Here is a 24,913-nt window from a genome sequence, read left to right on the forward strand (position 1 = left end):
AACCCAGCTTGAAGACAGTTCATTTTCCAGTGACCAGAGACTCCCTCACCTCCAGAATCACAGAAGCAACTGTGCTTTCAGGTAGCAAATTTCTATTATTTCTCACTGCTTCCAAATAAAGTGCTTTTAAAAATGATACATTTTGCCTTACAAAGGAGCTGTTCATTTATGTTCTGATTTTCTGGGTATTTAAAAAGTCTTGAAGGAATTAACATTTTTATATGTGGAAATATTCAAATGTAAGATATGTTTAAATCAGAGAGACTATTTGATTGGTTTAAAAATTTTAAATGGAATTTAGTATTTTCAGAGCTTTTCTTTACTTAAGGATTCTGGATTGATAGCATTGACATTATTTACAGTAGTTTTCTTTTTGTTCAAATCAGAGGTTTCACAACTGTTTAATTCCTCTCTACTAATTCCTTTCCCAAAATTATTAACGACATTGGTGGTAAATCAACAATAAGCACAATAATAGTCAAAAGTCCTCAATTTGTATCTTGGAAAGGATTATAAGTTTTCCAAACCCCTGGGCACAGATAACTTCTTGTTCTCGATACTGATAATTGTGTGCTTTGATTTGCAATTCAGACGATAGCACCGTCAATTAAGGTTCATGTTATATATAATTTAAATATGATCTACAACCAGCAGAGTTATGTGTATGTTGTCTTCTTTTCCAGAATGATTTTATTCAAGCAAGCAGCTCATTTCATTTGCTTGTTTGCTACAGTTTCCTGTGGTAAGTTAATTATCCACAAGACATAAAGTTAAGAGTGTGTATGAGAGGAGAAGTTAAACAAGATACATAACCCCTGAAGAAAGCTAGAAAAGGAGGCAGCCCCTGGTAATTCAGGACACGTATTCTTTTCATATTTAGAGGCAAGCACCACTTTCCAGATATATTGCTGGAGACACACGAGGCAGGAAGGGGAGGAGCCCAGAAGTGAGAAAGTCTTAAGGCATGTGTTAACAGAAACTTCTGTTTGAAGACTCTCTGCAAAGAAGATCTCAAAACAAACAAGCAGTACTCTATGGTATCACATTAAAACAAACATAAAACTGTACCTGAATATTCAAAAGAGTGTTAGGCATTGTATATATCTGTGTCCAAATACTCACGTTGGAGTTTTCTCTGGGCCACTTCTAGGGGTGGGTCCTGAGTGTCTGATGACTTTCAGAAAACCATACCACAGTGATTGCTTACTTACCCCTGATACTAGAGCTAGGATAGATAAACCTGGGTCAGGTTTATATTTGTAAACTGGTTTAATTTCTTCAGGAAAATGCCTTCCGAACTTTTCCCTAAATCACAACTCTCCTGCCCTCAACCCTAATTGCGCTTCTGCACTGTAGTCTTTGCCGCACACACACTTACAACTGTTGAGGGGTATGAGCCAGAGAGATACTGTCGACTGTGGCCGCTTCAATTTTTTTCTCTTTTTAATCAAACAATGAAAAAAATTCATGGTCATGCTAGAAAAGAGAAGTCAATAAGCAGAAAATGAGAGGCTACATATTGCATGTAGTCGCAAGATGCAGAAATAGCTTTTGTTACTATTCTTTTTCATCTTCATAGCATTTTTTGTTTTTGATGTTTTTTATATATATATCTATTTATACTTTTTATAAAGATGTTCTTAATTATAGAAACTCTTTTAACTGACATTTTTCATTTATAGTCATCTTTTTTTAGAGTTATTTTTATTTAACTTTATTTATTTTAATTTGAACAGAGAGAGAGTGAGACAGAGCGGGGGGGGGGGGGAAGCAAGCTGTCAGGTCCAGGACTCGAACCATGGTTGGCCATATGGGAGTCCAGCACCCTTAACTACCACGCCATCTGTCAGCCTCTATAGCCACCTTTTAATGTAAATGCATACTCATATTTTTGGAGCTTAATAGCCTTACTTTTTTATGATATTTGTGTGTGTGCATACACATTCTTACTCATACTTCAATTAGTTCTGAAGAATACATTTTTTGAAATAAAATAATAGACACAAAGGTGTGATTTTTTCCCATGTTTTCTGATGCATCATGAAATTACCTTCCAGGTAGGTTACTTGCTTGCTGACTTTTCCACCAGCGGAGGGGAATGCGCATTTACCCACTCAGGCCTCCACTGCAGTAGGCAGCTGTGCCTCTGTGGCCTGGTATACATGGACCTTTTTGGAACCAATACTTTCACTTATTTCTGGGGAATTTCTACTCTCTGATTTTTGTTCATGTGGTTATGGCAACGTTGCTTCTGCTGCTAACACCATATCTGCACTTGTGAGCCAACCAGGTTTGAGCTAGGAAGAACATACTCTTCTGTTGCAGCCATGGCCCACTGGGAACCTGATCTTGCAACAAAGTTTTCTGCTCACAATTTGACTTGAATTGTATAAGAATGCGGGAGCTTAAGCTGTTGGTCCTGTCTTGCCTTGATCTGACGCCTGAGGCCAATGGCAACATCCTAGAACAGAGTACATGAGATAAGAGACAAATTGTTACAGATGCTATCAATTGAGCCGGATGAGCAGTTATTTTTGTAGCCAGATTCACTAGGGGCTTTTTAGTTTCTGAACTACTAAATTTCGTTCTGACTCAGGTCACCTGGAACAAGGTCTTCTATTATTTGCAGCAAAAATCAGAACATGAATGCTAGTTAGTACATTTTCGGTATTCTTGTGAGTAAAATGACCTCTAATTGTTTTAATCTGCCTGTATTTGTGATTTTTACCATTTTCCATATATTTTAAGCATGAGTATTTCTTTTCTAAGTTATCTTTTTATATCATTACTTCATTTTTAGGAGTATTTTTCTCCTCCTTATTGATTATATAATTTTTATATTTTATTATTTTCTAATTGGTTATTTTAATTATTCATTTAAATTTGCTATAGGGCATGTGCACTCACCAGAGAGAGACAGAGAGAAAGAGAGGGAAAGTGAGAAAGCAAGCTGACTCGAATTGTGGTTGGCCATGTGGGAGTACAATACCTTAACCACCATGCCACCTGCTGGTCCCTGTGTAATTTTTTTAATTGCCAGAGGATGCATATGCTTGCCACAGAGAGAGAGAGGTGCTTCCTTTAGGGAAAATGGGATGGTCACACTACAATCCCTTCTGTTCCATTTCTTCATCCCAATTTTGAGCATGCATGTGCATGCACCTGGCATGTTTTTTAAGCCACCAGGCAGGAACTCAAAGCACAGTTGGCCATATACAATCTGGATTCCTCAACCACTAGGCTACAGGGTAAGCCTTATATAATTTTTAAAATGTGTTTGCCATAGGGTGTGTGCTCTCACCAGGCAAAGAGACGTAGCACACACACAGGGGTGAGAAGTCTCCCCAAGAAGATGGCCATGTTGCAATCTCTTCTCCATTCTCCTCCTGAAATTTTGGGCGTGTACATACATGTGCCTGACATGATTTTTAGACCAGGTCCAGGACTTGAACCATAGTCATTCAACTAGGAGTCCAATTCCTTAACAGCTATGCCACCTGCTGCCCCTCCTGTTTAATGTTTTTAACAAAACAGAAAACCCTTTCACACGGGGTCCATGTGAAAGCCATGATCATTATGAGATAACTTACAAAATGTGCTTTCCATATACTCTAACAAATAAGGGTAACAACATCCTCATTGTTGTCACCATCTTTATTTCCGACTTAGGGTTAGCAGAAATGCCGACTAGAACTTTCTTTTCATTCAGCTGTAAAAGCCAGTATATTCTAGTCACTCCCTTCCATTGGCTGAGTCCCATGGCGGTTCACAAAGGCTCAGTGCAGAACGGGAACTACCAGGCCAGCAGTGGCCGTTGTTGGTACCCTTGTATGTGCTTTGGGATGGGGTGGATGACTACTTGGTGACTGGGAGTCAGCCCAAACACTAGAAGTCTTTATGGAGCATTGTCACTGGACCAACTACTCAGTGTTTACATGAAATCTTGGCATAGCCACTTGGGAACCTGTATTCCCAGAAGCTTTTACCTAAAGATATCTGTGCTGCTTCCAAGTATAAACCTTACTTAAGAGATAATCATCTCAGCCACAACTTTGAGAGGAAGAGAAGAAATCCCCAGTGGGGCTGGCTGGTCATAAGGGAGATCAGGCAAGAATCCCCAAAGCAGCAGTATAGTGCAAGGAAAAATGCTCATCTTCATAGTTACCAAAATACTATAGACCTTCACAAAGTTTATGGGAAATGTGTGTTATGAAAAAGCTTTGCTTGGCTTTTTTTTTGTACAGAAATAATTTCATTTTTAATGTAATTTAATTCCATTTTCCACAAACTTTTTGAAATCTTCTGGTGCATATTGTTTAAGCTGCCCATTTCTTGCAAGTTAATACAAAAATAGATGCTATTTCAACTGAAGAGTGACTACTGCCCTAAGAGATGCACAACGTTATCATTGGTTTGTCTCATGGCTGATTGACTAAAACAAATGTGCTGCCTAAGCTGGAAAGCTTAGTAAGCAGACTTTGAAATGAGTCTTTCAAAGCAAATTCAAGTTCATGCATTAGAGTCAGTAAGGAACTTAATTATTTAATAACATGTGGAGTACAGAGTACTTTAGAGTTGGGATTAATGCCAAACAGCGAACAAACTCTTTTTTCAATTTAGCCTTTAAACTAACTATATAAAGTCCTAGTGAAAAATAAATATTCAATTATACAAGTTTAACATTTAGGATAAGAGAATAATTATTCAATTCCTAGTTCTTACACTCAGAAAACAGTGGTGGAGCGTTCGTTTGCTTGAATTAAACTGAGAAGAGGAAGCATTTAACATTGCTTGCTAGAAAAGGGGACATGAATGAGAAAAATACTAGGTTTATTTTTATTTTTATTTATTTATATATATACACATATATTGCTATAGTGCTCACCAGAGAGAACAGAGAGAGACAGAGAGAGAGAAAGCAAGAAATCACCTTCTAGGTGGGATGGCCATGCTATAATCCCTTCTCCTCCATTCTTCCCTCAGGACTTTGGGCACACATGCACATGCACTTGGCGTGGGACTCACATGCGATTGGTCATGTCTGGGACTGGGACTCAAATGCGATTGGCCATGTGGGAGTCCATGTAACCATTATGCCATCTGCAGTTTACAAGACTGCTTTATGTACCAGGCCATTCATTGTCCATATGGATCTTGGGCAAATCTGTTCACCCTGGACTTAGTTACTTAACTTTTTTCTTAAAAAAAAAAGAAAAGAAAGAAACAAGTGAGATGCAGATAGCAGAGCCTGCCTCTGTCTGTTCTTTCATATTTGTGAGAATCTCATAGAGATTTTTATTAAGAGTTTTGAAAAACGATCAAATTTGCTATTTTTTAAGGCATATTATTTTCATAGCATGTTAGTTAGGCAACAGGAAGAAACCAATATAGGATTATACTTTGTTGGGGATAATTTATGTGCAAATTATTATATGACTTAATAAAAATCAAGCACATTTTATACAGAAATACCCAGAAAATGACTAAGTAACACTATATCAATATATTATTCAAATAACAGCCATGATATATTTAACTCTGTCCCCATAATTAAAGTCATGTCTTAAAGATCTTTGCAGTAACACAGATGTATGTCTCTTAAAAGGATTATTTGCATTCATTTCTAATTAACTAATTTTACTGATTGTATCACAGGATGTCTGACTCAATTCTATAAGAATACCTTCTTCAGAGGTGGAGATGTCACTGCCATGTATACCCCCAATGCCCAGCACTGCCAGATGATGTGCACATTCCACCCCAGGTGTTTGCTCTTCAGTTTTCTTCCAGCAAGTTCAACTAATGACTCAGAGAAAAGGTAAAAGTTGGTATTTCATTATGGAAGGAGCCACTCATTTTCCCCAAATGGAGCCATTTGTGCACACAAAAATGTAGCCTATTTCAGGGTCATTTCTCAAATGGGGATCAGGACCACCTTCATCAAATTCATCTGGAGTAGTTTGTAAGAACAGACTCAGAGGACCAGCAGATGGCGATGACCATGGTTCGAGTCCTGGACCCAGTAGCTTAAAACTCATGCCAGGCACATGTGCATGCATGTCCAAAATCCCAAGAAGAGAATAGAGAAGAAGGGATTGTGGTGTGGCTATCCCCAGGCAGGGGGATGATTTCTCACTTTCTGTCTCTCTCTCTGTTTCTCCGGTGAGAGTACATGGTCTATAGCAAAAATATCTCTTAAAAAAAAGAAATAAGAACAGATTCAGGCTATAGCCCAACCTGCTGAGCCAAAGTGTCTGGACCTACACATCTGCATTTCAGTCAATCATTGCATTCATCAAAGTCGTGGAAGCTAGTCATTTTTTATCTAAGGACTCAAGAAAAATGCTTAAAAATGAGCACAATAAGAGACTGTCTTAACAGAGGGTACAATAACAAATGAACCTGTCACTTGAATAAGAAAACATACTTAATTGACCCATTCTCACAGTTGTGGATGACGCAGTCCTAAGAAAATGTAGTATCAGACAAGCATTTTGTTGAGAACATAAAAGAGTAAGATCTAAACTTAGGATCTTGGAAAGGGCAAGGCAGGCTTGAATGATACCTATTGTGAGCCAGTGTGGGCATCCATGTTGAATGGTGTGTGCGTGTGCACATGCGTATTTGTGAATATGTCTTATTAACTGGAAGTCAGGAATAAGAGTATTGGAAAATAGTTGGTAATTTAAAATCTTGTTAGATCATCAAGATGTTCATTATACTTGGCAATAGTGTCAGCTGAGTTTATTTTTTTCACTTTGACAAATCCAGAAGGAACTTTTTGTTGTTGTTGCCAATTTCATGTCCATAACCTTTTTTCTTATCCTCACTATTTTTTGAGCTTAAGAACTAAGAGTTAGATAATTATTCTCTGACCCTAAATGTTAAATGCAGAAAACCTGCACTATATCTGGAGTTGCCGCATTTAAAATTGAGTTCGATTTTGAATTCTTGTATATGTTGAAATTAACCATTAAGGTTGGCATTAAAACTAGAAAGAAAAAACTTCCACTAACTGTAGACTACAAAGAGTTAATAAGCAAGATGAACATCTATACAGATCCAGCTTTTAGGAATGATTCAATTTTTTTTGAGAGTTTTTTTTTTTTTTTAAATTTTTTTCCTGTGGGGCGCGTGCACTCACCAGAAAGACAGAGAGAGACAGAGAGACAGAAAGCAAGAAATCACCCCCCAGGGAGGATGGCCACACTGCAATCCCTTCTCCTCCATTCTCCTCTCGGGATCTTGGGCACACATGCACATGCACCCGGCATGACTTTAAGTCTCCAGGTCTGGGACTCGAACTGCAGTCGACTACATGGGAGTCCAGTGACATAGCTATTATGCCATCTGCTGGTCCCAGGAATTATTCAATTTTTTAAGTCAACGTTATAAAAGTTTTTACAAAAATAATTACCACTTGGGAAGATAGTTCTCTAAAAATTTAAGAACACTGGAAGAATAATGAGCTTTTTACTGTAGTTGAGTTTTGTACTTAAAATAAATTTAAGGTTAAGAAAATGCTGAAGTTAGATATGACAGAACAGATCATTAGATATTACAGAACTACCTCTAAAAATGTTGTTTCTAGCAAGTGTCAGGGAAGAAGAATTATTTTCCTTATTCCTGGCATTATTTACTAGTGTATAGAAAACGCTAGAAAATTCCTTAATGTATGTTTATACTTCCTAAATGTGACTACTTTCAAAACAGGTTTGGTTGCTTCTTGAAAGACAGTGTCACAGGAACCCTACTGAGAGTGCATCGAACAAATGCCATTTCTGGACATTCCTTAAAACAATGTGGCCATCGAATAAGTGGTAAGATGGGATTTCTTAGCTAAATTTGAGTTAATGATGGAACTACCTTAGAACAGCTTTTGCTTAAAGTCTGTACTGCCATGGACTTTTGGAAGGGAGCACTCAGAAAGATAAGAGGGGGGAAGTGTTTTGGCTGTAAGTTTTGGGGTTCATTTCTGGGGTCTCTATTCTATTCCATTGGTCCACCTGTCTGTTTTTGTGACAATACCATGCTATTTTGATTATCACAACTTTATAATATATCTTAGGGTCAGGGAGTGATATGCCACCCACTCCACTCTTCTTACGTAGGACTGCTTCGGCAATACAAGGTCTTTTATGAATCCAGACAAATTCTATGATTGTCTTTTCTAGATCTGTGAAGAATGTCTCTGGTATTTTGATTGGAATTACATTAAATATGTAGATTAATTTGGATAGAATTGCCATTTTGATTATGTTCATTCTTTCAATCCCCGAATATGGGATGTCCTTCCACTTTTTTATGTAATTTTCAGTATCTTTTTAAAGGTTTTTCCATGGTTTTCTTTGTAAAGGTCTTTGACTCCCTTAGATTTATCCCTAGGTATCTTACACATTTTGTGGCTATGGTAAAAGGGATTCCTTTCTTCAGCTCTACTTTGTTACTGTTGTTCTTGGTTGTTTTTTTATTCTCTTAAAAGTGGAAAACTACATACAGAAGATTGAGGTTTATAGTGCTGGTTAGATGGCTTGTTTAACTAATAAGTCTGAATCTAAACAACAAAAGAGCCTGATTTGGTTCACTGTCTATTAAAATAATTTTCTATATATTTTTTGACATGTAAGATGAATTTAAATTAAAAGGGTGCTTAAATTGAATTTTAAAAATTTAATACAGAATGGAAATGATTTAATCATGCATGTGCAAGAGCATTTTGTAATTATTTGACACAGATATCAATGCCAGGGCTTACAGATGCAATTCTTAATCAGACATGAGTAGTTGAATGCAGAGAAGTAATACAGAAAGTTAGAGAAGCTCCTTCATTCAATGTAAGAGGGCACAGGCCCATCAGTTTGTTTAAAAGCACAACCCCCTAGAACACATCATTCAGTCCTCATTAGCATAGCTTTGTTTATTTTTCTGCCCAGTGACAATTTCAACAAAGTGCAAAGTTATCTGCATTGCTGCACGCAAAGTAATACCTTTTCAATGCTAGTGCTCTAGGGAGAAAAAACACGTGATTGTGTTCATTTTAAGTGGAGTTAGCTAATTTAGGCACAAAATAAAAAAAATCTAAATTCTCTCATTAACAGGGAAGTTGCCCCTAGCAGGATTTTATTCTTCAAAACTATCCTGCCACAATGATAGTCGATCTACTTCTAGGAAGGAAATTGACTAAAATTGCTTTATGCACTTTATTTGTACAGCTTGTCACCGAGACCTCTATAAAGGAATTGACATGAGAGGAGCCAATTTTAATATGTCCAAGGTTAACAGTGTTGAAGAATGCCAAAAATGGTGTACCAATGATATCCACTGCCAATTTTTCACATATGCCACGCAAACATTTTACAAAGCGGAGTTCCGGTGAGTAAAATTCATAGAGTCTGTTATGCAGAGTGGTGCTTTCAGATGGTGCTTATTTAGCTGTATTCTTCATAACCTTTTTTTTTTACAACTGAAAACCAAACAAGACTTTTAGGCATAAACTTTGTATATACTTACTCATTTTTAGGGTCGTTTTTCTTGAACAGTGTAAATTTTACTTGGTCCACCTATAGGTTGTGCCTATAGAATGAGGGTTTAATGTCTGGATAATGCCCCCCTCATCCTAACCTTCCCTGGCACAGAGGAAGAATATCTGCTTGATGAATGCCATCCCTAACACACTCATTGTCAGGGTCGTACCTGGCTTGCTGATGCACCTCATCGTTTAGGAAGCAAAGTAATCTCTTTTCTTCACATTCAGGAACAACTGCCTGTTAAAGCGCAGCTCAGGAGGAACACCGACCAGCATCAAGGTTCTGGATAATGTGGTGTCTGGATTCTCACTGAAGCCCTGTGCACTTTCACAAATTGGTAATTGTAGGACTGCTGGGTTTTTTTTGTTTTTTTTTGTTTTGTTTTGTTTTGTTTTTTTCAGAGAGATTTTTACTATAGGGCGCGTGCGCTCGCCAGACAGACAGAGAGAGACATTAGAGACAGAAAGTGAGAAATCACCCCCCAGGGGGGATGGTCACACCGCAATCCCTTCTCCTCCATTCTCCTCTCGGGATCTTGGGCACGCACGCACACGCGCCCAGCGTGAGTTTTAAGCCACCGGGTCCAGGACGCGAACCGCAGTCGACTACGTGGGAGTCCAGCGACAGCCATTACGCTAACTGCTGGTTCCCCAAGACTGCTGTTTGACTATATGACTGTAGGAAGTAGAATAAGAGACCGCAGAGCTGTCCATTTGTTAAACAATGGAACCTATGAATGTGTTCTGTTACTCAGCAAAAGGATCTCTGTAGATGTGACTAAGTTAAAGACTTCAAGATAGCAAGATGGTTCTGGATCTGAAGATGGGCCCAATATAGTCACAAGGGTCTTAGAGAGAGAGGCAAAAGGAAGGATGGGTCCTTGAGCCTAGGAATGCAGGTGCTCCTAGAAACCAAAAAGAAGAAAGAGAGCTTCCAAAAGAAATGAAACTCTGCTGCCATCTTGATTTTGGCTCAGTAGGTCTCATTTTGGATTTCCAATCTCCAGAACTCTAAGATTTGTATTTTTTTAAGAATTATTTTATTGAACTTAATTTATTTATTTTAATTTGACCAGAGAGGGGCAGAGTGAGAGAGAGAGAGAGAGAGAGAGAGAGAGAGAGAAGGAAAGTGAGAAAGCAAGCCACCAGGTCCGGGGCTCAAACCACAGTTGGCCATGTGGGAGTCCAAGCACCCTTAACCACCGCACCACCTGCTGACTCTCTAAATTTTTATTGTTTTAAGGCACTAGTTTGTGACAATACTCCCATAACAAAAATAATGGCAAGCAGCACAATACAGACACTGTAGAAAAAACGGTAAGGTCATTTCTTTTCTTTTCTTTTTTTTTTTTTTCCTTTTTTGCTTAAGGGCACATGAGCTTGCTGGAGAGACAAAGAGAGAATGAGAAAGCACCACTCACAGAGGATGGTCATGTTGCAATCCCTTCTCTTCCTTTCTCCTTTTTGAGATTTTGTGCACCCACACGTGCACCTAGCATGTTTTGTAAACCTCCAGTTCCAGGATTCAAACCATGCAGTCTGCCACGTGAAATCTAGCTGCCTTAGCCACCAACTGGCCCAAGATCATTTCTTTATGGTATGCATATCTGGTGAACCTACTCTTCCCCAATGAATCAATAAACACAGCCATTTCAGAAATACTGGTGATTTTCGTTAAATATCCCCCAAAACTGCCATGAAATTCCACCTTGTGTAGTGTATCAGGTTGTTAGTGACAAGATGCTTTTGAAACCAATTGTTTGCAGCCAGTTCTGCTCAGTATTTGCTGCTCATCGCTGAGCCTGTGTTGGGTGCTAGGCTAGGACCTCACTGTGGGAGACTGGGGAATTGTCAATAGTGAGTCTCTTTTCTTGTTTACCTCCTCTTTCTCCCAGGGTACCTTCTTGGTAGCATGTGCTAGATCTGTTGGTTCAAGTTTATTGGTTACCTACTTTTCATATTTATGTTTTTTTCCTGAGAGTTTTTGAAGGTTTAAACTGTAGGAGAGAGGCCTCTACCTGAACTTGTTCCATTCTGTACACAGCCTTGTTGCTCTAAGTATTTGTCACACCCACCAGGGAACTAAACAGATCCTGCTGTCTTGACACTTTCATAGCTGCGGTTCACAACCTGAAAGAGCACTGTCTACACCTAGCCTAATCTCTGACTGTTCTGTTTGCTTTTACATTGCAGTGAGTTCGCATACTACTTCAATCTAGTTAAATGGCCTTTACAAAGTTGTAAAAATCCTGGATATTTCAGGAAAAATTTTGAAATGCTTTAAAAAATTTTATTTTATGATTTCTTATAAATTTGCATTTAATATTTGTATATTCCTATAGCACACAATATGGCTTTTCAAAGTATGCATGCGGTACATGATAATCAAATCAAGGATATTACTACATACCTATTTTTAGAAGTGTTTGCCTTAGGGCTTATGCAATTGCCAGAGAGAGAGACAGAGACAGTGAGAGGGAAAGGGAGAGATCACCCCCCAGGAAGGATGACCACACCACAATCCTTTTTTATTTATTCTTTTCCTGGGATCCTGGGTGTGCATGTGCATGTGTGCACGCACGTGCACGCATAATACACACACACACAACGTGATTTTCAAGCCATGGATTCCAGGACTCAAACTGTAGTAGCCATGTGGGAGTTGAGAAAAGTAACCACTACACCACTTGCTGGCCTCATTATATACATAATTTTCAATGGAAAACCTTATACTCCTATGTCTATTAAATGTATTTTTCCTGAGCCCTCCTCCCAACTATCTACCTGTCCCCCACATAGTCTGTGGCATTTACACTGTCTTCCCTACTATTATATCTGTAGATCTTTCAGTATCTGCCATAGAGTGCAGACATTCAGGATATAGTGGGTGGTGATATACAGTGTTTGTCTTTCATAGTTTGTCTTACTTCACGTAGCATTTGCTGGCATGTTTTTCACATTCCTTAGGGAACATCTATTAGGCAGATACCTCCTAAACCTGTAGTAAGGCTATCTCTGGGACTATCTGCTTAGTAAAATTCATCATTTATAGTCATTACTAGGCATTTATCTTTTGGGTTTACTTTCACCAAGGACTTTCTTAAGTCACAGACAAGAAACCTAAGCCTCCTGAAGGTGAACCAATGTGTTCAAGGTCACACATGAGATGTACAGACGTAGAACTTGAACCTGGGTCATCACATTTAGCATCTTTCCCTTAATTTTTTTCATTATAAATCCTCCTACCTCAACCCATATATGAACTCATTATGTTCACAGACTTCCTTCTCTTGTCCCTCTTCCTGTGTGATTTTGAATGGTTTTAAGATAATCACAAATTCCACAGTTACTATGACAAAATTATTTGCAATTCTAATAGGGAAAATTCTTATCACATTACTTATTAAATTCTCTTTTGTGGTGGCAAGTGTATTTTCCAAACCAAAAGCAAGAGAATATGAACTAGAAAAAAAAGTGTTTATTTTTACCATCTTTTGGGAAAATTAGTCTAATAAATGGAGTTGGATGATAAAACTGCAATTATAGGAACAATATTATGCTTCTGAGTATAATCAGATAGCATAATTGGAATAGACATCACCAAAATACCTATAGTTAAGACTAATAGGGGCCAGCAGGTGGTGTAGTGGTTAAAGTACTAGACTCCTACATGGTTGACCATGGTTCAAGTCCCAGACCTGGCAGCTTGAAATTCAAGCCGGACACATATGTATGCATGTCCAAAATCCCTAGAGAAGGATTTTGGAGGAAAAGGAATTGTGGGATGGCCATCCCCCTGGAGGGGGGGGATTTTTGTCTTGATTTTTGTCTTTCTGGTGAATGCACGTGCCCTATAGCAAGAATATCACAAAAAAAAAAAAAAAAAAAAAAAACTAATAGAAGAATTGCCAGACATATTAGGTAAGAAAAGTAAAATAAAAACAATTTCAGTAGGGTTAGGATAATTGACTGGAAGATTGCATATATTTACTGTGGATAAATATAAAAACCTCTTATGATCATAGGTACACAGTGAAAAAGATGGGGCTTACCAGTAGTTTATAGGAAGATATGTTTGAGAATTCATAGTATAACTGCTGCAAATCTAGTGAAAAATTCACTGATGTCTGTACAAATCCTATATCATTTTTATATCATTCTTTGATATTTTAATATAGCATGCTTTATCTTTTCAGGATAGATTTTAAAATTGTGATATATAATTTCCATAACATAAAATCAACCCTTTTAAAGACTACAATTCAGTGACTATTAGTATATTCAAAACTGTGCAATGCTCACCCCTTATCGAGCTCCAGAACACATCTATCACTCCAAAAGAAGCATGTGTCCATTAGTATACATTCCCTAGTTTCACCTCTCCGAATTCCCTGGCAACTACTAATCTACTATCTGTCTCTATGCACATGACTATTCTGAAAAAAAAAGAATTTTTTAAATTCCCCATAGAAAGATGTGTGAGAGGGAGATAAGTACACCCAACAGGGTCTGATCACGCGGTGATCCTCATTCTCTAGGCCTCCAGCCCCCAGTTTCCTGGACATGCCCATCCATGTGCCCCATGTTTATAAGCTGACCAGACTGGGCATCCAAACTGTGCTTTTAGACATACAGCTTCCAGTACTGCAGTCTGACTTGCAGAGGCTGGGCTGTATCCTGAACATTTCATATAAATACAATCATGCAATTTACCTAAAAGGAGATATTTTACATTGACTTGTCATTTATTGTGATGTTTTCAAGGTTTGTCCATATTGTAGTATATGTCAGTACTTCACGGCTTTTTATTATTAAATTATACTCCATTGTATGGATAAACCATTTTTTGCTTATCTGTTTATCAGTGAATGAGCATTAGAATTGTTTCCACTTTCCTATAATTAATACTCCATTGTATGGATAAACCATATTTTGCTTATCTGTTTATCAGTTAATGAGCATTTAAGTTGTTTCCACTTTCTGGCTCTTATGAGCAATGCTTCTATGGATACCAGTTCTTGGGTATACAAATGTTTTTGATTCTCTGGTTTATAAACAGTATTCCCGCCTATTCTCAGGAGATAAGTTTCAAGAAACCCAGTCAATTGTTAGTATCAATCCGTTGTTACTAACAGCGGGTTGTTACTAACAATGAATAGTACTGAACCATATGTAGACTCCATTTTCGTATATACGGTACCTACGATAAAGTTTAATTTATAAATTAGGCAACAGTAAGAGATTAACAAGAGTAATTAAATAGAACAATTATAAAGTATATTGTAGTAAAAGTTATATGAATTTCTCTCTTAAGATATTTTATTTGATTTTATTCACCTATTTTCAGACCACAGTTGACTGTATGTAATGGAAACTGTGGTCTGTGAATCGCAGATAAGGGGGCCCACTGTACTTGGGATTGGAAGTTCTGGGTCATTTGATAACTATGTTTACCTTTGTGAGAGCAGCTGCACAATATTACATTTCTACCAGCAATAACCGAGGGTTTGAATTTCTCCACAACATTAATGTTTGTTATTTCCTTTTTTGTTATTGCCTTCCTGGTGAGTGTGAAGTGGTATCTCACTAATGGTTTTGATATACGTTTCCTTAGTGACTAATGATGCTGAGTATCTTTTTGTGCACTTATTAGCAATTTAAATAAATTCCCCAAGGAAACGTCTGGTTAAATCCTTTGTCCATTAAAAATGATTGGTTGTTTGTGTTTTATTATTGAATTCTAGGAGTTCTTAATATTCAAAGAGACTTCAAAAGTTTATGAGAAAATGGGATTAAAATATGAGCTATTTTGGTATAAAAATGAAATGCATGAAGAGTTTTTTCACAGTATGCATTTTCTATGAATTTCTTGAAGGCCCTTATGTATTCTGAATACTATACTCTGACAAGATGTATTTTTTGCAAACTTTGTCTAAGTCTGTGGGTCACCTTTTCACTTTCTTTATAGTACACTTTTAAGCTTGAATTTCTTTTACTTGTGGTTTTGGTGCAGTATACAAAAAAACTCTAACCTATAGTTAGAAGATTTATGCCTATCTTTTGTTCTTAGTTTTATAGTTTTAGCTCTTACAGTTACACTTTTGATGCATTTTAAGTTCATTTTTGTACATGGAGCGAGCTAAGCATACAACTTAGTTCTTTTGTGTTTGGATAGTCATTTGTTCCAACATCATTTGTTGAAAAGGTTATCCTTTGCTCCTTGAAATGTCTTGGAACTCTTTTTGAAAAATCAGTTGTTCATAAAGGTAAGAATTTGTTTCTGGACAAACAGTATTATTATTATTTCATAGATTCATATGTCTATCTTTATGCAGTTACACACAATAAACTTTGTAGTAATCTTTAAAATCACCCTGGGTCCTCTAATTTTGTTCTTTTTCAAGATCTATTTAGTTATTCTGGATGTTTTGCATTTCTTTATGAATTTTAGAATATTTGTTCATTTCTGCAAAAAAAAATAAAGAAAGGCAGCTAGGATTTTGATAGGAGGTACATTGGATCTATAGATCAATTTGGAAAGTTTTGCCATCTTAACAATATTAAATTTTCTGGTCCATAAACATGGGGTGGCTTTCTATGTATTTAGATCTTTAATTTCTTTCAATGATACTTTGTAGTTTTCTGTATAGGAATTTTGTATTTTTTTATTATATTAAATATACTCAAATATTTTATCCCTTGTGCTGCTACTGTAAATGAATTATTTTCTTAATTTCATTTTAGGGTTTTTCATTGCCTATGTATAGAAATAAAATTGATTTTTATATATTGATCTTGTGGCCCTGTAATCTTACTGAACTTGTTTATTAGCTCTCACAGATATTTGTAGACCCCTTAGGATTTTCTATATACAAGATCATGTCAATTGTGAATAGAGATGATTTTATTTCTTTCTTTCTAATCTGAAATGTCTTTAATTTTATTTTCTCTTATAATCATCCACTTAGAATCTCCAGTACAATGTTGATTAGAAGTGTTGAGAATAAACATTTTTGTCTTATTCCTGATTTTAGGAAAAAGCCTCTAGTCCTTCACCACTAAGTCTGATGTCAACTATGGGTTCTCCATAGATGACTCTCATCATGCTGCTGATGATATTCAACTAATATTACACTGGCTGATTCTTATGTCAGAAAAACCTCATATTCCTGAAATAGCTTCTACTTGGCCATGGAGTATAATTCCTTCTGTTGCTAAATCTTGTTTGGTAACATCTAATCGAGCCTTTGAGTCAATATTCATAAGAGGCTTTATTTTGGTAAATAAAAATACTTGTAACTTTCTTTAACTAGATTTGTATCGAGGTAATGAATCAGTACCTTGATTTATTAAGGTTCTGATTTGAATCAGTACAAATTCGAATCAGTAGTCGCAAATTTTGCACAAAATCAGCCTCGGCCCAGGTGTCTTCACCACTAAATTATCTCAAACATTCAAAGAATGTGTAATAGTTACTCACCAACTTTTCTAAGAAATAGAAGAAGAGAGAACATCTTCACCTCATTCCATGAAGCCCAGTGAAGAAACCACAGAAAATTAGAAAATACCTTGCAATCAATAAAAATCAAAACATACGATACAAAATTTATAGGTTGCAGCTAAAGCAGTGCAAGAGCCTCTTTTCAGTCTAATTTTTATAGTTTTTTCTTTCTTTTGCTTACTTTTGGTTTGCTCTTCATTTTATAGTTTAAGGTGGAGTGTATTTTTAAAAAGTTCTTTTTTTTTTCTAAACACAGGTATTAAGAGTTATAAATTTTTCTTTAGGCACTGCTTTAGCTGCACACTATAAGTTTTATTATGCTGTGGTTTGAATTTTATTGATTACAAGGTATTCTCTAATTTTCTGTGATTTCTTCATCGAGCTATTTTTGTATAGAAGTATGTTATTTTTATTCATTTATTTATTTATTATTTTTTTGAGGTTTTTCACTATAGGGCGCGTGCGCTTGCCAGACAGACAGAGAGAGACAGAGAGACAGGAAGCGAGAAATCACCCCCAGAGGGGATGGCCACGCCGCAATCCCTTCTCCTCCATTCTCCTCTCGGGATCTTGCACACGCATGCACACGTGCCCGGCGTGGGTTTTAAGCCACCAGGTCCGGGACGCGAACCGCGGTCGACTACGTGGGAGTCCAGCCACATAGCCATTACGCTAACTGCTGATTCCCTAGAAGTATGTTATTTAATTTCAACCATACTTTTTTTTTTTATGTGGTGCAATATTTTTGTAAACAAGTAGACCCTTTAAATAATAGAATATAGCAACTTCTGAATATCATATTTCCTTCTCTTATTACTGTTTTTGTTGCTCTTGTCTGTTTAGTGACTTTCTGCACATAAATCTATAAAATATGTATTCTTTGTTGTGTACCATCACTAAAGTCTCTATAGCTATTTTCTTAAATGCCCATAACCAATGCATTTTCAGACTTTTCACAGTTCCTAACAAAGGGTTCTGTGGGAATGTGTCCTTCCTGAGCACTGAACTCAGGAAGGCACTTTCCGACTTTTGCTCAGTCTTCACTTCTGGTGGCACTGAGTTCAGAGAGCACAGAACTCAAAACCAGGCAGCAATGAGAACTCAGGGGTTTTCCAGGTCTTTCATGGTCATGGGCACAGCCCTGGATATCGGTGTGCCCTTCTAGAGTCCCTAGAATATGTCAGACATTTTCTAATTTTTCTGTGGACGTCTCTTTTCACAAGTCCCTCAAGTTTTCATTTTAAGAGTTTTCATTGGCCTCTTGTTTGTACCGGATGTTATTACTGTGTTAGATTTCTGTGATTTTTTTTTTAAAGTTTGCCAGAAGGTATGTGTGCTCACTGGAGAGAAACACACACAGAGAGAGAGAAAGAGAGAGAGAGGGAGAGAGAGGGAAAACGAGAAAGCAGCTCCATGGCGGATGATCTTGTTGCAATTCCTTTTTTCTCTCCCTCCTTTCAGGATTTTGAGCACATGTACACATGAACTTGGCATGTTTCTCCAGACACTAGGTCTGGGATTTGAACCACACAGTTGACCATGTGGAATCCAGCTGCTTTAACCACCATACCACAGGCTGACCCTGTGATGTTTTATAATTGCTTTTTAAGAAATATTCCCAAAGAAAAGGCTAGTAATTTTGCTGGTAAGCCCTATGGTCAGATCAAATAACTTCAAACTTGGTTAATGGGATTTCTCAGGAACTTCCAGGCAAGTCAAATAATAATGATTATCTGGAAGGGGCTTTGGTAGCTTCAACTCTGTTGGGCTCCTTTAGTGGCTCCTAGGATGCTGATTTTTTTTTTTTTAAACCATAATTGCAGTATGAACTTACTGTGATGAACATTAAAAAAAAAAATCCTAACCTCTAGAGTAGTCTAGAAAAGAAACTGAGGTCATGAGCTCATTGTCACTGTAAACGTCTAAGTGAAAGCTGTGGAACAGCCTGGTATGGACGTCCTTGTGAGGAGGCACTTACAGGTGGACGTAGGTGGCTCATCAATTCCTGTCTAGCTTCAAAAGTCTGTATTTCTAAAATTTTAGGAAAACATTTTGTTAGTTGAGTCTAATTTTCTATGCTATCTATATTAACATAGTATGGAAAGGGCTTTCCCTTGAGCCAATATGTTGTTTTAAATCATGACTGCTTTTGTCCTTTCCATAATTGCTATTATTATTTTTTAAGCTTCTATAATTTTAATAGAATTTATGGGTGATCGAATTGAGTAAACTGAGCAAATAATATAAACACAAATAAAAATAGAATTAAGAAGATTAAATATCAATAATAAAAGGGTTTTATCTTTTTAAATTTTATTTGACATAAAGCATTTTTGTTATATATCTAGTATTTTTGTATCTCTTTATTATTAAATTTTTTTGAGAGGTTTTTGCTACAAGGCATGTGCGCTCGCCAGAGAGACAGAGAGAGACAGAGAGACAGAAAGCAAGAAGTCACCCCCCAGGGGGGATGGCCACGCCGCACTCCTTTCTCCTCCAATTCTCCTCTTGGGATCTTGGGAACACATGCACATGCACCTGGCATGAGTTTAAGCCACTGGGTCCAGGACTTGAACCGTGATCAACTACAAGGGAGTTCAGTGACATAGCTATTACGCTAACTGCTGGTCCTGATTATTAAATTATTTTTTAATAATATTCAGGAAAATATGACTTAAAACTCTATGTTCCTAAGACCTGCAATTCAGGGTTAGGGTAATAGAAAGAAACTGTGAACACATGTTAAGTAACAAAATATTTTTACCAGTGGAAGATGAGCTTGGAAAGTAGATGAAGCTATTTTATTTCTCTGCCATAAAAATCCATCCTTATCAATGTTAGGAAAAATTTGCCTTCTTCAAATGGCAAAGAACAAATTTGGAGATATTTTAAAAGACATTTTTACATAGGATGTCTAGTACTGTGAAAAATAAATAGAAAGGGTCTTTCTTCAGAATTTTGTGGCGGGCACAACGCCATGGTGCCATGGTAATATGCTGCTCAAGAGAAGCAGGATCCCACATGGTGACTAAGGTTCAAATCCCTGGCCCGGTCATCCTGAAACATGCCAGTCACATATGCGAGTGTCCAGATCCATTTAACCGTGGGAAGGAGATTGTGGTTGGAGAAGACCATATGTAGGGTGCTCAGCTCTCTCTCTCTCTCATGTGCATGCATGTACTCTACCATTAATGAAGAAAAAAAGATCATGGAAAATGAGTATTATGAAAAAAACTTATGCATGGACTTTAGAATTTTGTACCAAAATAAATATGACCTTCAATTTCATTTTCCATTAGCTTTTCAAAATCCCTTTATAATCATCATCTCCTTAGTAGTGATGACAGAGTATAAGCCAGGTGAGTATCTCGTCATTTACTGATAGACACCGTCTTCCTTCCATGAGTCCACAGGTTGCCACATGAACATATTCCAGCATCTTGCGTTTTCAGACGTGGATGTGGGTAGAGTTACCACTCCGGATGCTTTTGTCTGTCGGACCATCTGCACCCATCAGCCCAGCTGCCTCTTCTTCACCTTCTATACGAACGCATGGAACGTAGAATCACAAAGGCAAGTGTGAACGTCGCAGCTGTGGCTATTCTTTTATCACTTTTATAGGTAGAAGTTTAAAAAAGTTTTGTTCATTTTCTTCAAAACACTTTGAACTGCAGTTTACATGGTGGTTTTCTGCCGGGTGTAGATTACTTAAGAGATCAACAGATTTCTCTACCTAGTTTCTCTTACTTAAGACAAACCTACCACTGAAAATGTTTTCCCATGAGGAAACTGGATCTGACGCCCTTCTTACTGATCTGAACGTTTTATATTAGCTTGAAGTAGAAACCGTTCCCTTTAAGCATGGCTCTTAAATCCTCTCTGTTTCAGAAACTAGAACCTTGTCCGTCCTGATCAGGGTTGTGGTCTGATCTCTACTCTCAGATAACCCGCTCTTTGCTTTACATTCAGCACGGGGCTAAGAAGGGTATGCGGTTATCTAATAGCACTGGGAGCATAAATCCTCAAAATCTGTTCTTTGATATTTTTTGTTTTCTCAACTACAGGGTAGAATTTTATACTATTGTCTCTCTTCAGGTTAGCTGTGCCTATTAGTTTTCTCCAGAAGGAGTTGTAGCTTAATTTACATTTGATCACTGTAATTTATTATGAATCCTGTAGTTTGATTTACTTTGAAAAGAGTTTCTCAGAAGAATAAAATGCACAGAGCTGGATTTTGCTGTGAGCTGCTTTGCATCGCCTAATGCCTTTAATGCAGTTTTGTTTTTCTCTCCCTTTTTTTTTTAAATAGAAATGTTTGTTTCCTTAAGACTTCTAAAAGTGGGACACCCAGTTCCCCTACTCCTGAAGAAAATGCCATCTCTGGATATAGCCTTTTAACCTGCAAAAAAACTTTGCCTGGTAATGTAATTCAATAATAATTTTACAAAAAATATGACAAAACAAGTTTTATGATTTTCTACATGTAACAGTGATGAAACCATTTTCCAGAAACCAGAAATTTGTGTAAATATGGTTTATTGCTTTTCTCATTTTGTTTCTTTTTATGTTTGTAATTGGCGCAGAACTCTGCCATTCCAAAATTTACTCTGGAGTTGACTTTGAAGGGGAAGAATTGAATGTGACCTTTGTCAAAGGAGTGACTATTTGCCAAGAGACTTGTACAAAAATAATTCGCTGTCAGTTTTTTACTTATTCTTTACTCCCGGAAGACTGTAAAGGAGAGAAGTAAGGGGAATTTGATTCTCAAAGCCAGCCGACAACATCATTTTGTATATTTCTGCCTCTGCGAAGGTTTAATCTTTATACTGTTGATTTTACCTAGGTGTAAGTGTTCCTTAAGATTATCTTTGGATGGTTCTCCAACTAGGATTACATCTGAAACAAAAAAGATTTCTGGTTATTCTTTAAGATTGTGTAAAATTGGGGATGGCTCTGGTGAGTAAACCTCACTTTTTCATGAACTGTAAAGGGGTACTAACTATATTGCGTTGATAGTGTGCATAGTTTTACATAATGGCATTATATGTCTTGTTTTCCTTGGCTGACTGGGATTCTGATTCACTTCTAATACCAACCGTTAGCTTTAACACTCTCTTTTCAGTCTGTACAACAAAAACAAATGCACGTATTGTTGGAGGAACAAATTCTTCCTGGGGAGAATGGCCCTGGCAGGTCAGCCTGCAAGTGAAGCTGGCAGCTCGGAGCCACCAGTGTGGAGGGTCAATCATTGGAGACCGGTGGGTCCTGACGGCTGCCCATTGCTTCGATGAGTAAGTCTGGATGCGTCCTATCCACGGTCTCGTCTTCCATCTTGAGGAATCTAGAGTCAGTTTCTCCATCATCATGTACTGCTGAGTGGTCGGGAAAGTCATGATGCGTTTTTCATAGAAAAACTCACCGTGACCTTCTCAATGACCTAATGTATTAATGGACAGTTGTTCCCTTTTAATAAAAAACACTATCCTTAGCTATAAACTCAAATAGCTAGACTGACAAACTTACTTACCAGACTAGTATTTTGCAATAACCCCAAACACAAAGGACTTGGCAATGCTTTACATGCCTCTAGAGGAACATACTCCATAATCAGTAATACTCCCGGAAGAGGAATAGTATTGAAAATGTTTAATAACTAATAGGCTCTGCATGCTCATTCACCCATCAGCCCCAGAATAGAGTTGCCTGCTTTTAGGTTAACTGCTCTGAGTGGATATCACTCCTGCATAAAAAGAGGAACTAAAAATACATACCTCAATTGCTACCCCCTCCAGCTATAGAGTCTCTATATGTATTCTTCAAAGACTTATTTTTCAAGCCCATCAAAATTTTACTTTCTGCTCTTTGATTCACAAACAATAACATTAATAATATAAAAAAGTGATAGTTTATCACTTGATATATGTCAACATATATAGTTTGATATAATATTTCTATTTTATTGGGCAAGTAGCACATATAACAGAATGTCAAGCTCTTCCATTTTATAGTTAGATTAGGGCTTGAGTCCTTGCTCTGTCAGTTATTAAAGGTGGGACCTTGGGTAATTTATAAATCTCTCTGAGTTTGATTTTACTTAAAATATGATTAATAGTACCTAAAACATAAAGTTATTAAAAGATTAAGTGACACACTAACATGGCTTGCCTGGTACCTATAACATAAAAATTACTTGAAAAATAAAAGCTATGATTACTCTATTTAACAAGAAATGCAAAAATGGATAAAGCATACAACTAAGAAAGAGAGATACCAATAGCCCAAATAAAGGAGTGACTATTTGCCAAGGGATTTGTATGAAGATAATTCACTGTCAGTGTTTTATTTATTTTTTACTCATAGAAGATTGAAAAGGAGAGCAGTGGGAACTTTAAAAAAATATTTAATTTATTATTATTATGTTAATTTGACCAAAAAAGAGACAGAGAAAGAAAGAAAAAGTGAGAAAGCAAGCTACCAGGTCCAGGACTTGAACTGCAGTCAGTCATATGGGAGTCTAGCACCTTAACCATCATGCCACCTGCTGGCCACAGTAAGGGACCTTTTATTCTCAAAGATATTTGATCCCTCTCATAAATAAACATGAAGTATTTTTGTGTAGTAAAATCTATGGCTTTCTTGCCTAGAAGCGCAGGGCCCAGGTTGCCCTGTACCAGGATTGAGAATCCTGCTACTGAAATGGAGCAGGCCACAGCTCAGCTGGGCAGAGCAGGCTCCCTCATGCCGTCACCTTGTGGTGGAGACATTTCAGTTGGCAGCTCTGCTGCACATGGCCTTGCTAAGGAGTGGGGAGTGGTCCAGAAGAAAAGACCCTAAGATGGAAAATAGTAGGTTCCTGTCGACTGACTGCATCTCAGTTTTGGACCAAGAATTTTCATTCTTTAAGACTCAGGGTTGTGAGTTGTGAAGAGAAAGCAGACCTGGAAATACTCTGACTTCATCGAAGGAACGCCTCGTTGCCCTGACCTCTCCCTCATTCTTCTTAGAATTTCATGTGTGCATCTCTTACGCCACTCACTTGATGGTGACAAAACTTCTGAGTCTTTAAACAAAATAATACTTTCCTTTATATTCTAATTTTGCACTTACTTTGTATATATCCATCTTTTAAGAGTTCATTCAAGTTTTCAGTTTCCAAAATAAAGATTTTGTTTTTTAAAAAAAATTTTTTTTTGGAGAGGTTTTTGCTATAGGGCACATGCGCTCGCCAGAAAGACAGAGAGAGACAGAGAGACAGAAAGTGAGAAATCACCCCCCCAGGGGGGATGGCCACACCGCAATCCCTTCTCCTCCATTCTCCTCTAGAGATCTTGAGCATGCACACACAGGCACCTGGCCTGAGTTTAAGCCACCAGGTCAGGGACTCAAACCATCATCAACTACATGGAGTCCAGCGACATAGCCATCATACCATCTGCTGGTCCCCTATTTTTAAAATTTTAAATATTTACTTTTTTTTTTTTCCCTAGGGTGTATACACTCATTGGAGAGAGACAGAAAGAGACTGAGAGAGGAAAAGTGAAAAATCATCCTCCAGGAGGGATAGCCATACCGCAATCCCTTTTCCTTCATTCTCTTCCTGGGATTTTGGGCACATGCACTCACAGGCCAGAACTCAAACCATGGTCAACTATGTGGTAATCAGCACCTTTACCACCACACCAGATGCTGACCCTTAGATTTTATTTTTTAAAATGTGTTTATTGAGAGAGGGGAAAGAGACAGAGAGAAACAGGACCCCAACTGGATCCCAAAGTCATAAGCCACTCCCAGCCTTAGCCTGCCCTGATCATGGCACAGGTCCGGGAGGTCTCTGTGTTAGAACAAATAACCTTCCCGTGTGGATTTGCCTCACGGGCATTGCATTT

At 37.5% G+C, this 24,913-nt stretch overlaps 1 protein-coding gene across 1 annotated transcript in view; it reads left to right on the forward strand.

The window, feature by feature from the left end:
- KLKB1 (kallikrein B1) overlaps nucleotides 1-24,913 on the forward strand; it is a 31,458-nt gene continuing 6,545 nt past the window's right edge. The window contains exons 1-11 of the mRNA XM_006160467.3: nucleotides 1-81; nucleotides 684-742; nucleotides 5,656-5,818; nucleotides 7,714-7,820; nucleotides 9,213-9,372; nucleotides 9,755-9,864; nucleotides 20,441-20,600; nucleotides 21,337-21,446; nucleotides 21,611-21,773; nucleotides 21,871-21,983; nucleotides 22,150-22,318. Coding sequence (XP_006160529.1) covers nucleotides 685-742; nucleotides 5,656-5,818; nucleotides 7,714-7,820; nucleotides 9,213-9,372; nucleotides 9,755-9,864; nucleotides 20,441-20,600; nucleotides 21,337-21,446; nucleotides 21,611-21,773; nucleotides 21,871-21,983; nucleotides 22,150-22,318 — 1,313 coding nt within the window. The 5' untranslated portion in view covers nucleotides 1-81; nucleotide 684. The remainder of the gene's footprint in view (nucleotides 82-683; nucleotides 743-5,655; nucleotides 5,819-7,713; nucleotides 7,821-9,212; nucleotides 9,373-9,754; nucleotides 9,865-20,440; nucleotides 20,601-21,336; nucleotides 21,447-21,610; nucleotides 21,774-21,870; nucleotides 21,984-22,149; nucleotides 22,319-24,913) is intronic.

This window comes from Tupaia chinensis, unplaced genomic scaffold (assembly GCF_000334495.1).
Source record: "Tupaia chinensis unplaced genomic scaffold, TupChi_1.0 Scaffold000685_1, whole genome shotgun sequence".
Classification (NCBI taxonomy): domain Eukaryota; kingdom Metazoa; phylum Chordata; class Mammalia; order Scandentia; family Tupaiidae; genus Tupaia; species Tupaia belangeri.